The sequence below is a fragment of the Solanum stenotomum genome, chromosome 4, assembly GCF_019186545.1.
Source record: "Solanum stenotomum isolate F172 chromosome 4, ASM1918654v1, whole genome shotgun sequence".
NCBI lineage: Eukaryota > Viridiplantae > Streptophyta > Magnoliopsida > Solanales > Solanaceae > Solanum > Solanum stenotomum.
The window spans coordinates 50,038,018-50,050,500 of NC_064285.1; the positions used below are offsets into that span (position 1 = coordinate 50,038,018).

The 12,483-nt window shown below is 34.4% G+C and overlaps 1 protein-coding gene across 3 annotated transcripts in view; it reads right to left on the bottom strand.

The window, feature by feature from the left end:
* Positions 1-11,335, bottom strand: part of LOC125862275 (anthranilate phosphoribosyltransferase, chloroplastic-like) — a 1,111,005-nt gene extending 1,099,670 nt beyond the window's left edge. Inside the window, exons 1-8 of one of the 3 annotated variants that reach the window (XM_049542313.1) lie at positions 11,136-11,328; positions 1,819-1,962; positions 1,578-1,739; positions 1,426-1,509; positions 1,133-1,321; positions 972-1,062; positions 838-897; positions 317-435 (exon numbers count right to left, since the gene is read on the bottom strand). In XM_049542313.1, the coding sequence (XP_049398270.1) occupies positions 317-435; positions 838-897; positions 972-1,062; positions 1,133-1,321; positions 1,426-1,509; positions 1,578-1,739; positions 1,819-1,962; positions 11,136-11,285 (999 nt within the window). In that variant the 5' untranslated portion in view covers positions 11,286-11,328. Of the gene's footprint in view, positions 1-316; positions 436-837; positions 898-971; positions 1,063-1,132; positions 1,322-1,425; positions 1,510-1,577; positions 1,740-1,818; positions 1,963-11,135 lie in introns of all 3 variants that reach the window. The other 2 variants (XM_049542312.1, XM_049542314.1) reach the window with 2 other exon arrangements.
* Positions 11,336-12,483: the final 1,148 nt, after the last annotated feature.

A 12,483-nucleotide genomic window follows, 5' to 3' on the forward strand; every position in this document is an offset into this window, starting at 1 on the left:
AAGTAAAACACTTGTAGTACTGGAGACATAGACTTTGTTGTTCAGGATAAAGCAAGACTTTGCACAAAAATATTTACCAATCCAAACAATCGATGAACAGTACATGAGCTGAATTTTGCTCCACCGTCTACTAGCTGATGATTGATGACCTTACGTGTCACGAGTCTTAACTAATATTGCTACGTCTAAGATGTCGTGTGAGGTTCAGGTATAACATATGAGAGAAAAAGGTATAATATAATCTATGTAGTGTCACAAATAACCACTAAGGAATACACTTATCATGAAATGATCAAAGAGGAATACAATGACTTACTAATGCATCTGCAATTGGCCCCCTTTCACCCGAAAGCACACGCCTTAGTACTTCAGCATTGTACTCCGGCCCTCCCCCTTTAAGGTTCCTTAAAGTGCAGCGAGGTATACCAAAATCAACTGCAATAATATAATACACAAATGTTAGTTATAGAATTTGATGCTGAGAAAGCTAATGATTCATTCTTATTTTCTTCTTTTGGAGTCAAAATGCAACAACAACTGAGATGTGCCTCAGAATGTTACCTCATTTTCTTTTGTATTGCAATCAGTAGTAATTAACTGCACAAGCAATCAAAAGAAAATGCGTAGTTGCAAAGCCAGTTAAAGTGCTAATCAAGTGAGCTTTTACTATTGATGATGCATCATCTCTACTTCGACTAATTTTAGTATGGACCAATGTTATGCTATATATTATTTTTTGCAGTAAGTTGTTCTTTGAATCTTGAAAATCCATAAACTTAAAATCCTAGCTGCTACCCCCCCCCCCCCATGCTTGAATTATAGAATAAGGATTCTTACGTGGGTCGAAAGAGAATTTCTCTATCTTTTCAGGTGTAACATCAAGGACTACTCCAGGTCCTGCATGTGCATTCCCATAGCATGATTGATAAAGCCAAGTCGAAACTTATATACATAATACAAACAGAACTTACCAAGAGGACTCATTTCATCTAAACCTTCAGAATGAACAACTAACGCTCTTTTCATGCCATAACTTTGTAATGCTTTGGCCATCTTGCTGACCTACACACATATATATGAATGTCTGTATGAAATCATATCACCGAAAACACAGAGTCGTCAGAAAGCTTACTATATCTTGTTTGTACACTCCAACAACAGCAAAAGGTACCCAAGCAGGGTTGAGCAAAGGCCCTAGGATGTTAAATATAGTCTTCACTCGAAGCTTCCTCCTCACAGGTGTCACTATCCTCATTGCTGGATGGTAGTATGGGGACATCATGAAACCTATCCCAACTTCTTCCACACATTTCTTCACTCCCTATTCCATATAAAATCATCTCAATTTTAACCTTGTTGGTGAAGGTTCGATTCTTGATTGCGTAAATACTTTTTAGTTGATTACATAAACTCCCTTTCACTCACCTCAGGATTTAATTCAATGGCGACTCCAAGGGCTTCCAAAACATCAGCACTTCCACAAGAAGAAGAACTGGACCTATTCCCTTGCTGCATATATAACTTAGCTCATTACAAGTGAAAAACTCCCAATAAATAATTAATGTTGTCAATCTAACCTTAGCAACTTTAGCACCACAAGCTGCAGCAAGAATAGCTGCTCCCGTAGAAATATTCACCGTATTGGCTCCATCACCCCCCGTTCCAACTATGTCCACACAGTCATTCAGGCCTTCAACCTTTCTGCAACAATTGATCATCGATCTTGCTAGACCTACAACCTACATTTATTAAGCATGAAAAAGTGAGAGATTTACTCATTCTACATACAATTGATGACATGTTAAAATATATATGTACTTCTCGAAAGGTTTCTCCTTTAGCTCTTAAGAGAACAAGAAAAGCACTAATGAGTGCTTCACTGCCATCTTTTAGCAAGAAATCCAGTGAGGCCTCTGCTTCTGCTTCATTCAAGTCCTCCTTATTCAACAACCGCTCCATCAACTGCAAAAAGTAAAAATAAAAATAATAATAACCCTGTACAGCAGCTGAACTAAGTATATAATGAACCAAAGATACTTTGTATAACAAGCAAATTGGTATTGATAGGATCTGTAGCAGAACAGACGGAGCTTTCGGAAACCATGAGTTGATGTTACAATGGGGACACATTATAACAGATTATGGAGTGCCCTTTATCTCAGATCACTCCCCTAATGCAAATGACATTACATACACTCGATAGTGACCTGAAAGTTCCATTTAAGTTTTTTAATGTGCAAGCCGAGCATGCAGATTATAGCCAAGGTCTTAACAGCCATTACTTGGTGATTCCAATACCAAGTATTTCTCTGCTTTGGTGAAGGATAGAACTCAGAAGAAACAAATGTTAGAGCTCAAAGAATTCTAGACCTCAAACATTGAAAGACTTTAGGCCTATTGCCTGTTGCTCAATTTTGTATAAGATTATAGGCAAGGTCTTAGCAGCCAGGTTACAGAAAGTGATAGAAAGTTCCATTTGTGTTGCTCAAGCAAGATTTATACCTGGAAAGAAAATAGTTGATAACATCATACTTGCTCAGGACCTAGTCCAGGAGTATGGCAGAAAACAGGTTTCCCCACGATCCATGATAAAGATTGATCTCTAAAAAGCTTATGGTTCTGTCAAATGGCGCTTCCTCAAGCAAGTAATGGAAGGTTTGGGATTCCCAAACAGGTTTATCTCCTGGATTATGGAGTGTTTGCAATCAGTAAATTATACAATCATGATCAATGGAGAAACAACCAGTCCATTTGGTGTTGCAAAAGGTCCGAGACAAGGAGATCCAACCTCTCCTTATCTTTTTTCCACTGCAATGGAATACCTAAGTAGGAAGCTAAATGATCTCAATCATGTGAGAGGGTTCAGCTACCATCCAGGATGTGCTAAACTTAATATTACTCATTTGAGCTGTGTAGATGATCTACTATTGTTCTCTAAAGGTGATTTTAACTCAGCAGCAGCCTTAGATAGTGCATTTGGTCAGTTCTCTACAGCATCGGGATCACAAGCAAACTTAGGGAAAAGTACTATCTATTTTGGGGGAGTGACACAAGTAGTAAAAGATAGAATTGTGCAACACTTTGGATGGCGGCAGAAGAATTACCATTTAAAAACCTTGGTGTTCCTCTATCCATAGAAAAAATCTCTTTCATCCAGTGGCAACCATTAATAGAAAAGATAGTGAGCAAAATCACCCCCTGGACAGCCAAAAACCTCTCTTTTGCTGGGAGAACACAACTTGTACCGTTAGTGATATTTGGAGTTCAATCCTATTGGTCTCAATTATTCCAGATGCCAACTAAAGTACTTAAGTTGATTGAAGCCTACTGTAGAAGCTTTGTATAGTCTGGTACAAATAAAATTACAAAGAAAGCTCTCGTCTCCAGGGAGAAGGTGTGTGTACCTAGAGCTTGTGGTGGACTAAATTTCATAAACATGGTCATTTGGAACAAAGTTGATATTGCCAAGACCTATTGGAATCTTACTCATAAAGAAGATAAATTATGGATTAGATGGATCAATGAATACTATACAAAGGAAAAAGGATTGAGGATATTAGTATTCCCTCTCAGGCATGTTGATCATCCGAAAGATCTTAGAAGCCAGGGAGGTTGTAGCACAGGTGCAACTAACCATCTCTGTCGAAAGTATTATTAAGCAGATTTATTTTCACCTTCTCCATGTCTATCCTAAGGTGACATGGAAATACCTAATGTATAAAAATGTTGCTATACCTAAAGCTCAGTTTATAATATTGTTGCCAGTACATGGAAAGTTGCTTACTACTGATCGATTAGCAAAGTGGAGGATTGACGTGGAACCAGATTGTGTTTTCTGCCAGAACTCCCGTGAATCTAGAGATCATGAATGTACCTTTTCTAGGCAGCTGTGGAGTAGAATCCTATTATGGTTGCAGACACCTATTATCCAAGACACGACATGGGAACAACACATGGAATGGGTGATAAAGAATGCAAAAGGAAGAACGATGAGAGCTCGGGCCTTTAAAATCCTATACACCCTGAATGTGTCTATGCCATATGGTTAGAGCGGAACCAGCGATTCTTTGAGAAGAAAGACTGGCTAGTGAGTTTTGATATAGTTTTTTTTTTCTCTGATGTGAGATAGCTAGTATGTCAACTAGCTAGTTGTAGATCTATAATGTTGATGCTTTGGTGATTAATACAAAATGTTGGTTACCAAAAAAAAGAACCAAAGATTAGTTTTAGATATGCTCCTGAACCAACTATAACACTTAAGTTACAAAAAAAAAAGTAATTGAACTTTATCATTGTAACAACGTCACTAAATATTATTCACTAAAAGATAAAATGTATGTTGCGATGGATGTATGGATATACTAGGAGTGATAGGATTAAAAATGAGGATATCCGAAACAAGGTGGAAGTGACTTCGATGAATACAAGATGCGAGAAGCAAGGTTCAGATGGTTCGAGCATGTGATAAGGAGAAACACGGATGCCCTAGTGCGTAGGTGTGAGAGGTGGCCTATGGATGAATTCAAGAGAAGCAGAAGTAGACCGAATAAGTATTAGAGAGAAGTGATTAGACATGACATAGCGTATTTACAGCTTACAAAGGACATGACCTTAGATAGGAAAGTGTGGAAGACAGGAATTAGGGTAAAAGGTTAGCAGGTAGGAGTGTATTGTCTTGTTGTCCTTACTAGTAGTCATAGTACTACTCTTAGTTTCTTGTTCTTCAATTTATGTTACTATATATTGTTTCGTGTAGTTCGATTATAGAATTATTATTGTAGTATTGTTCTGCTACTATCTGTTGTTTTTGTTATTATCTATTGTCTCTTGTGAGAGTGGGCAAAATAGTCACTCTAAAGACTTAATGTGATATTAAGTCGAGAAGATTTGGTGTTGTGCCCACCAACATAACTTAATTTAGTCCATACACACCCCATTTCTTTTTTATTTATTTGTAGGGTTACTTAAAGAAAAGGTGAAAAGGTGGGGTTGACTTGTGGGGTCAGGAACCTAATGTTTATCACTTTTAAAAACTTGGGGAATAAAACACAAGTTTTAAGAAGTCATTTTCTTCCCAACACTTCAAATATTAAATAAATTTAATTCCTCCAAAAATAAAATAAAATACAATATATATAAAATAAAAATTAATATATTGGGTTATCAGAAAATCCTTTTCCGATTAAACCTCAGAACTTTGTTCTCCAATGTGGCTTTTGATCTTCCATACACCAGCTGTATCGATCTCGTAAACCTCCATAAAACATTTTTCTCTAAGAACCAACATTTTCATCTTCCATTCTTGAAACCATAAACAAACGTAAGATCCCATAATCGTTTTCCTGAAGATTTCAAACGAAATGAATCAGGTCTCTCTTGTTCAATATCTTCTTTCCTAAGTTCAGTTGAATCTTGTTCAATCTTCTTTCCCTCAAGTAAGTTTACTCGTATTTCCAATAACTTTTAGTCCTATTTGATTTATTTTATAGTTGCAGTAGTGTAGTGAAGTTTAGATTTTTGCTTAAACTTTTGAAAATCTAACCCTTTTTAGTTTATATTTTGATTCAGGATCGTTAATGACGTTTTGGTTTGGATAATGCATAGAAATTTTTTGAAAGTTTTATGTTAGCAATTTGAAAACTTTTTCTGTATTTTGATCGATTTTAATGGAGTTTATGTCAATGACATTGTCGATTTCAGTTTGAACTGCTACTTCTTATGCATGTGTTTTTAATGTAAGCTCTGATTGTGCTAATAGACTAGTGGTCGATATTTTGATATGACAAATGTATTTTTGCTTGTATATAGTACAGTATGGCTAAAACTAGAGGCGGCATCATTAAACAATCTGGTCCTAATGCTTCTAAAAATAAGAAAAGAAAGGTGGAAGAGTTTCCAAAGCTTCAAAAAAGAAAAAAATTGTTGTGGAGGAACATGAGTCAAACTCTGATTCTGATACAATGGCCAAAATTGACAACTATCAGGACAGTAGTGCCCAGTCTAGTGATGATGTTGAATCTAGTAATAATAAAAGTGACAGTGAAGATGAGAGTAGTAGAGATACCCAAACTGGTGATGAGGATGAAGATCTCTTGTCTTTGCCAATTTGTGCAAGAGACATTTCTGGTAAATCGTATGAGTTAAAGACATGGATAGATGAGATAGGATCGTTTCCAGCAAAAATTTATGTTAGAGCAAGGATGGATGTTTATCGTAATTTGATTAATCTTCTAGTTCAAGAAAAAATTTATGAAGATTTTAAAAGTACTTGTTTTGGACACTTGAGGCATATTCCAGAACATTTCAACTTCAATGGACAGATGTTCCATTATATGTTGTTGCGACGTGTGAAAAGTGACAAAAAATTACATGAAATTTGGTTATGTGTGAATGATAAGCCTTCTTATTTTGACTTAAGATAATTTGCATTGATTACGAGGCTGAATTACTCAGCATATCCCTGTGATGCAAAATTGAAAAAAGTTCTTGAAAAGGGAGAGAAATTTTACTACAAGGTGACTAAGAATAAGAACATTACTACTACAAAGTTGATGCGTTTGATCAAGGGTTCCAAGTTGAATAAGGAGGAGAAGTTGAAGTGCTCTTTGGTTTTGTTCATCCACACAATACTACTTGCCCATGATCGATCTAAAATCGTGGATTCAAGCCACAATAAGATGGTGGATGATTTAGATTTCTTCAATAGTTATCCGTGGGGAAAAGAGAGTTTTAATTTAACATTGACATATCTGAAGAATAAAATCAATTTGAAGAGAGAGAGTGAAGTGTATAATCAAAGAGGAAATGCATCGTATGCTCTGTATAGATTTCCCCGGGCATTTCTGGTACTTCTTATAAATTATGTAGTTGATTTATGATAAATTTTTTTATATATGTGTAGTATTTTATAGCCTCTGTTTATTTATTTGTTCTTCTATTAATTTTAGGTTTGGATATATGAGGTTTTTCCTCATCTTGGAAAGTATGCCAAGAAGTCTTTGGATTCTCCTTTGTCCATTTCCCGTTTACTTAGATGGCACACCGCAAAAAATGATAATATTATCGAAGGTGATCCATTTAAGTACAAAGGAAAAAGTACAAAGGTACAAAGTTTATTTATTATTATTTAGCAATATTTATAAATTGGTGAATGTCATGTAATATTTATATATATTGTTTTTTCATAGGTTGTTCACCCTTACCTCACACCTATTGTCCGTGAGACAAAAAAAAATTACTTGGCAACATTAAAGCCATATATAGACGAAGTGAAGGACACAGTCCTCGATACCTTAAAGGCAAATTTGAAAAATGTGATTGTCCTTACTTCGGTAGTAGAGAATGTGGAGGATGAGTATTTAAGTGATCACAATCTTAATCAACCTTGTGAGAATTTTGTACCAATTAAGTCTAAAGATGAAAAGTTGTGTGAGCATGTTGCATCCCTCGAGCAATCAACAGTGGAAATTGTTGCTTATGTACGAGAGGAGAAATTGAGAAGAACTGAAAAGAACAACAAAAAGAAGGTAGATAAATTTATATATTATTTCTGTAAAATAATTTATTTGTATTAATGCTTAGCCACTGATCTTGCAGTAGATGATGACAACTTTTTAGCACCAATAGTTGATGACGAGATCCTTCCATTAGCTATAGTCGATGATGATCTTGTTGTAGTTGATGAATATTTTGCTGAAGAAGTTGATGAAGTTGTAGAAGGGATGAAGGAAGAGGAGATGAAACAAGAAGAGAAAAAACAAGATGAGGAGAAGATGACAGAAAAATAAAAGGAGAAGCTGGAAGAGAACGATGAAGAAAAAGAAGAGAAGCTAGAAGAAAAGAAATAAGAAGAAAGTGAAAAGGAGAAGTTGGAAGGGAAGAAAAATGAAGCAAGTGGACAAGAAGAGAAAGAACAACAAGAGGAGAAGATAACAGAGAATGAAGAAGAGAAAAAGTTGGATGAAGAGAAGGTTTGGCCACTGATGTGGCAGAAGTGGAAAAAGAAGTGGACGTGATGGGTATTGTGATGGAGCTTAATGGTGAGGTTGGTGGTGATGAGTAAGTCATTTCATTTTCCACTTCTGCCACCATCTTATTGCCGAATCAAGGTTGATTAGGATTGTGATCACTTAAATACTCATCCTCCACATTCTCTACTACTGAAGTAAGGACAGTCACACTTTTCAAATTTGCCTTTAAGGTATCGAGGACTATATCCTTCACTTCGTCTATAGATGGCTTTAATGTTGCCAACTTATTCTTTTTTGTCTCACGGACAGTAGGTGTGAGGTATGGGTGCACAACCTACGAAAAAAATATATGCAATTATTAAATGACATTCATCAATTTATAAATATTGCTAAATAATAATAAATAAACTTTGTACCTTGGTACTTTTTCCTTTGTACTTAAATGGATCACCTTTGATAATATTATCATTTTTTGTGGTGTGCTATCTAAGTAAACGAAAAATGGACAAAGGAGAATCCAAGGACTTCTTGGCATACTTTCCAAGATGAGGAAAAGCCTCATATATCCAAACTTGAAATTAATAGAAGAACAAATAAATAAACAAAGGCTACAAAATACTACACAAATATGTAAGAATTTATTATAAATCAACTATATAATTTATAAGAAGTACCAGAAATGGGAAAGCCTTACAGAGCATACGATGTATTTCCTCTTTCATTATACACTTCACTCTCCTTCTTCAAATTGATTTCATTCTTCAGATACGTCAATGTTAAATTAAAACTCTCTTTCCCCACGGGTAACTATAGAAGAAATCTAAATCATCCACCATCTTAATGTGGTTTGAATCCACGATTTTAGATCGATCATGGGAAAGAAGCATCGTGTGGACGAACACAACCAAAGAGCACTTCAACTTCTGCTCCTTATTCAACTTGGAACTCTTGATCAAACACATCAACTTTGTAGCAGTAATGTTCTTATTCTTAGTCACCTTGTAGTAAAATTCCTCTCCCTTTTCAAGAACTCTTTTCAATTTTGCATCACATGGGTACGCTGAGCAATTCAACCCCATAATCAATGCAAATTTTCTTAAGCCAAAACAAGCAGGCTTATCATTCACACAGAACCAAATTTCATGTAATTTTTTGTCACTTTTCACACGTCGCAACAACGTATAATGAACCATCTGTCCATTGAAGTTGAAATGTTCTGGAATATGCCTCAAGTGTCCAAAACAAGTACTTTTAAAATCTTCATAAATTTTTTCTTGAGCTAGAAGATTTATTAAATCACGATAAACAGTCATCCTTGCTCTAACATAATTTTTTGCTAGAAATGATCATATATCATCTATCCATGTCTTTAAATCATACGACTTACCAGAAATGTCTCTTGCACAAATTGACAAAGACAGGGGATCTTCATCCTCATCACCAATTTGGGTATCTCTACTACGCTCATCTTCACTGTCACTTTTATCATTACTAGATTCAACATCATCACTAGATTGGGCACTACTGTCCTGGTAGTTGTCAATCTCGGTCATTGTATGAGAATCAAAGTTTGACTCATGTTCTTACACAACAATTTTTTTCTATTTTGAAGCTTTGGAAACTTCTTCAGCCTTTCTTTTCTTAGTTTTAGAAGCATTAGGACCAGATCATTTAATGATGTCGCTTCTAGTTTTAGCCATATTATACTATATACAAGCAAAAATAAATTTGTCATCGCAAAATATAGACCACTAATCTATTAGCACAATCAGAGCTTACGTTAAAAACCCATGCAAAAGAAGTAGCAGTTCAAACAGAAATCGACAATGTCATTGACATAAACACCATTAAAATCGAACAAAATACAGTAAAAGTTTTCAAATCACTAACATAAAACTTTCAAAAAAATTCTATGCATTATTCAAACCAAAACGTCATTAAAGATGCCGAATCAAAAACATAACCTAAAAAGGGCCATATTTTCAAAAGTCTAAGCAAAAATCTAAACTTCACTACACTACCGCAACTAAAAAATAAATCAAATAGGACTAAAAGTTACTAGAAATACGATTAAACTTACCTGAGAGGAATAAGATTGAACAAGATTCAACTGAACTTGGGAAAGAAGATTGAACAAAAGAGACCCGATTCACTTCGTTTGAAATCTTCAAGAAAACGATTATGGGATCTTACGTTTATTTATGGTTTCAAGAATGGAAAATGGAAAGGTTGGTTCTTGGAGAAAGGTATTTTATGGAGGTTTATGAAATCGATAAAGCTGGTATATGAAAGATCAAAAGCCACATTGGAGAACAAAGTTCTGAGGTTTCATCGGGAAAGGGTTTTCTGATAACCCAATATATTAAAAAAAATTATATTGCCATTGTATTTTATTTTTGGAGGGATTAAATTTATTTAATAGTTGAAGTGTTGGCAAGAAAATGATTTCTTAAAACTTGTATTTTATCTCCGAAGTTTTTAAAATGATAAAAAGGTCCCTGACCCCACAAGCCAACCCCACTTTTTTATTTTTTCTTAAAGCAACCCTACAAAATAAATCAAAAGAAAATGGGGTGTCTATGAACTAAATTAAGTTATGTTGGTGGACACAACACAAAATCTTCTCTTGTCTCTTGTACTTCCATTATGACTTTTTTCTAAAATGTTCTTGTCTTGAGCCAAAGGTCTATCAGAAACAGCCTATCTACCTCTCATTTCTATCCTCCCAAGACCACTCTATGAAACTACACTGGATAGGTTATTGTTGTCACGATAAAAATGTATTCATCAATAGATGACTTTATTGTTATATGATAAAGTTTCTGATGTTACAGTTATATGTATTAAGGTTTAGTTACTTATAATATGATAAAATCAGTCTCATTTTACTAATATAGTAGGTAGCTCAATAGTTTTGTGACTAGCTATTAGAGTAGGCATATGGACCATATGATATCGTCACTCAACTCTTTTGTTAATGCATCAAAATCAAAAAGCTAATTGGTCAACTCAACAACTTTTTGTATGAAAAGTCATTCCACTTTGTCTATAAGTATCACTTTTTGTTTTCCCCTATTGATACTTAGCTAAAAATGAGTGATTTTTCCATTAATAATAAATTTAAAGTGCAATAAAGTTGAAGGAGTATGTATTACAAATGCTAACCTGTTGAGATGATAAAATGGGAAGGTGGAGTGAAGATGGAGAGTGAGGCAAATGCAAATCATTAGCTAAACAATTCAATCTCCTACTTTGGAAATGGGAAATTTTGCAAGAAAAAACTATGGGGTTGAGGGTCACTCCAAACACAGACATTGTTATTGTTGGTAAAGAAGATGTAAGAGTGACTCAACTCAACTATACTTATTTATTTGGTGTAAGTAACCCATAAATGCATTTGGATACCACTCCCAACTACCCAAAAATTATGAAATCAATTCAATGTACCCCTCACTTGCTCAACCTTCCTAATTAAAACCATCCACTCTTTTTATGTCACACTAGTTCTAGTGATTTTATTTGTTTGGCCATTAAAATATATTCTTTCTTCTTTTTTATTATTATTTTATTTGAAAAATAGTGTTTCGTTATAAAAACTTAATTAAATTTGAAGTTTGATTTCCAAATTTGAAGAACTTCCCAACATAATCAATTCTTTTTTAATTAAATGTGGTCATTAGGCCCAATTATATTTTATTTATATAGAAAAACATATAAAGGTAAATTAAAGTCGGTAAAGTTAGAGTCGTATTTGATATACCCTGTGCAAAAAGTATATCAAATACAACTCTAACTTTAATTTTTTCAAAAAAAATAAAAATAAAAATTATATCTATGATCAAAAGCTTGCTAAATTTAGAATCTATTATTTTCTAATACTCCAATAATAAAATTATCAAAAAGGTATACTTTTATTAAAACCAATTTTATGATTAAATAATCCTTCAAACGTAATCTAAACAAAAGAAATTATAACTTTAATCAAAAGTTTATTTACAAAAGTTAAGTTTTCTAATACTAGGACAAAAGTTGGATAGAAACATAGGGTGTGTTTGGTACGAAGGAAAATGTTTTCCTATAGGTAGATTTCTAACTTATTTTCTCATGTTTGGTTGGTGCGTAGAAAATATTTTTTAATGTTTGGTTGGTGAATGAAAAATATTTTTCATAAAATATTTTTATTTTTGGCTTGAGACTGAAAAATAATCTTTAGGAAAATAATTTATGATCTGAAAATCAATCCTGATAATTGATCTAGGACCCGACCCCGACATCCAAACTAAAAGAAGACCCCGATGACCATTCCAAAATCGACCCTGAGGTCTAACCCGGGGCCTAGCCCAAACTTTCGACCCAGGAAGGTATTTTTCAAAAAGAATTTAAAAAAAATTGGCAGGGTCGCGGCGCGGTGGGGGGGGTGGGGTACGGAGTTGGCATAAAAAATGAAATTAAAAAAAAAAGAAGTTAAAATTTGAAATATTTTTTTTGATGGGGTGGTGCGGGGTCCAAAAAC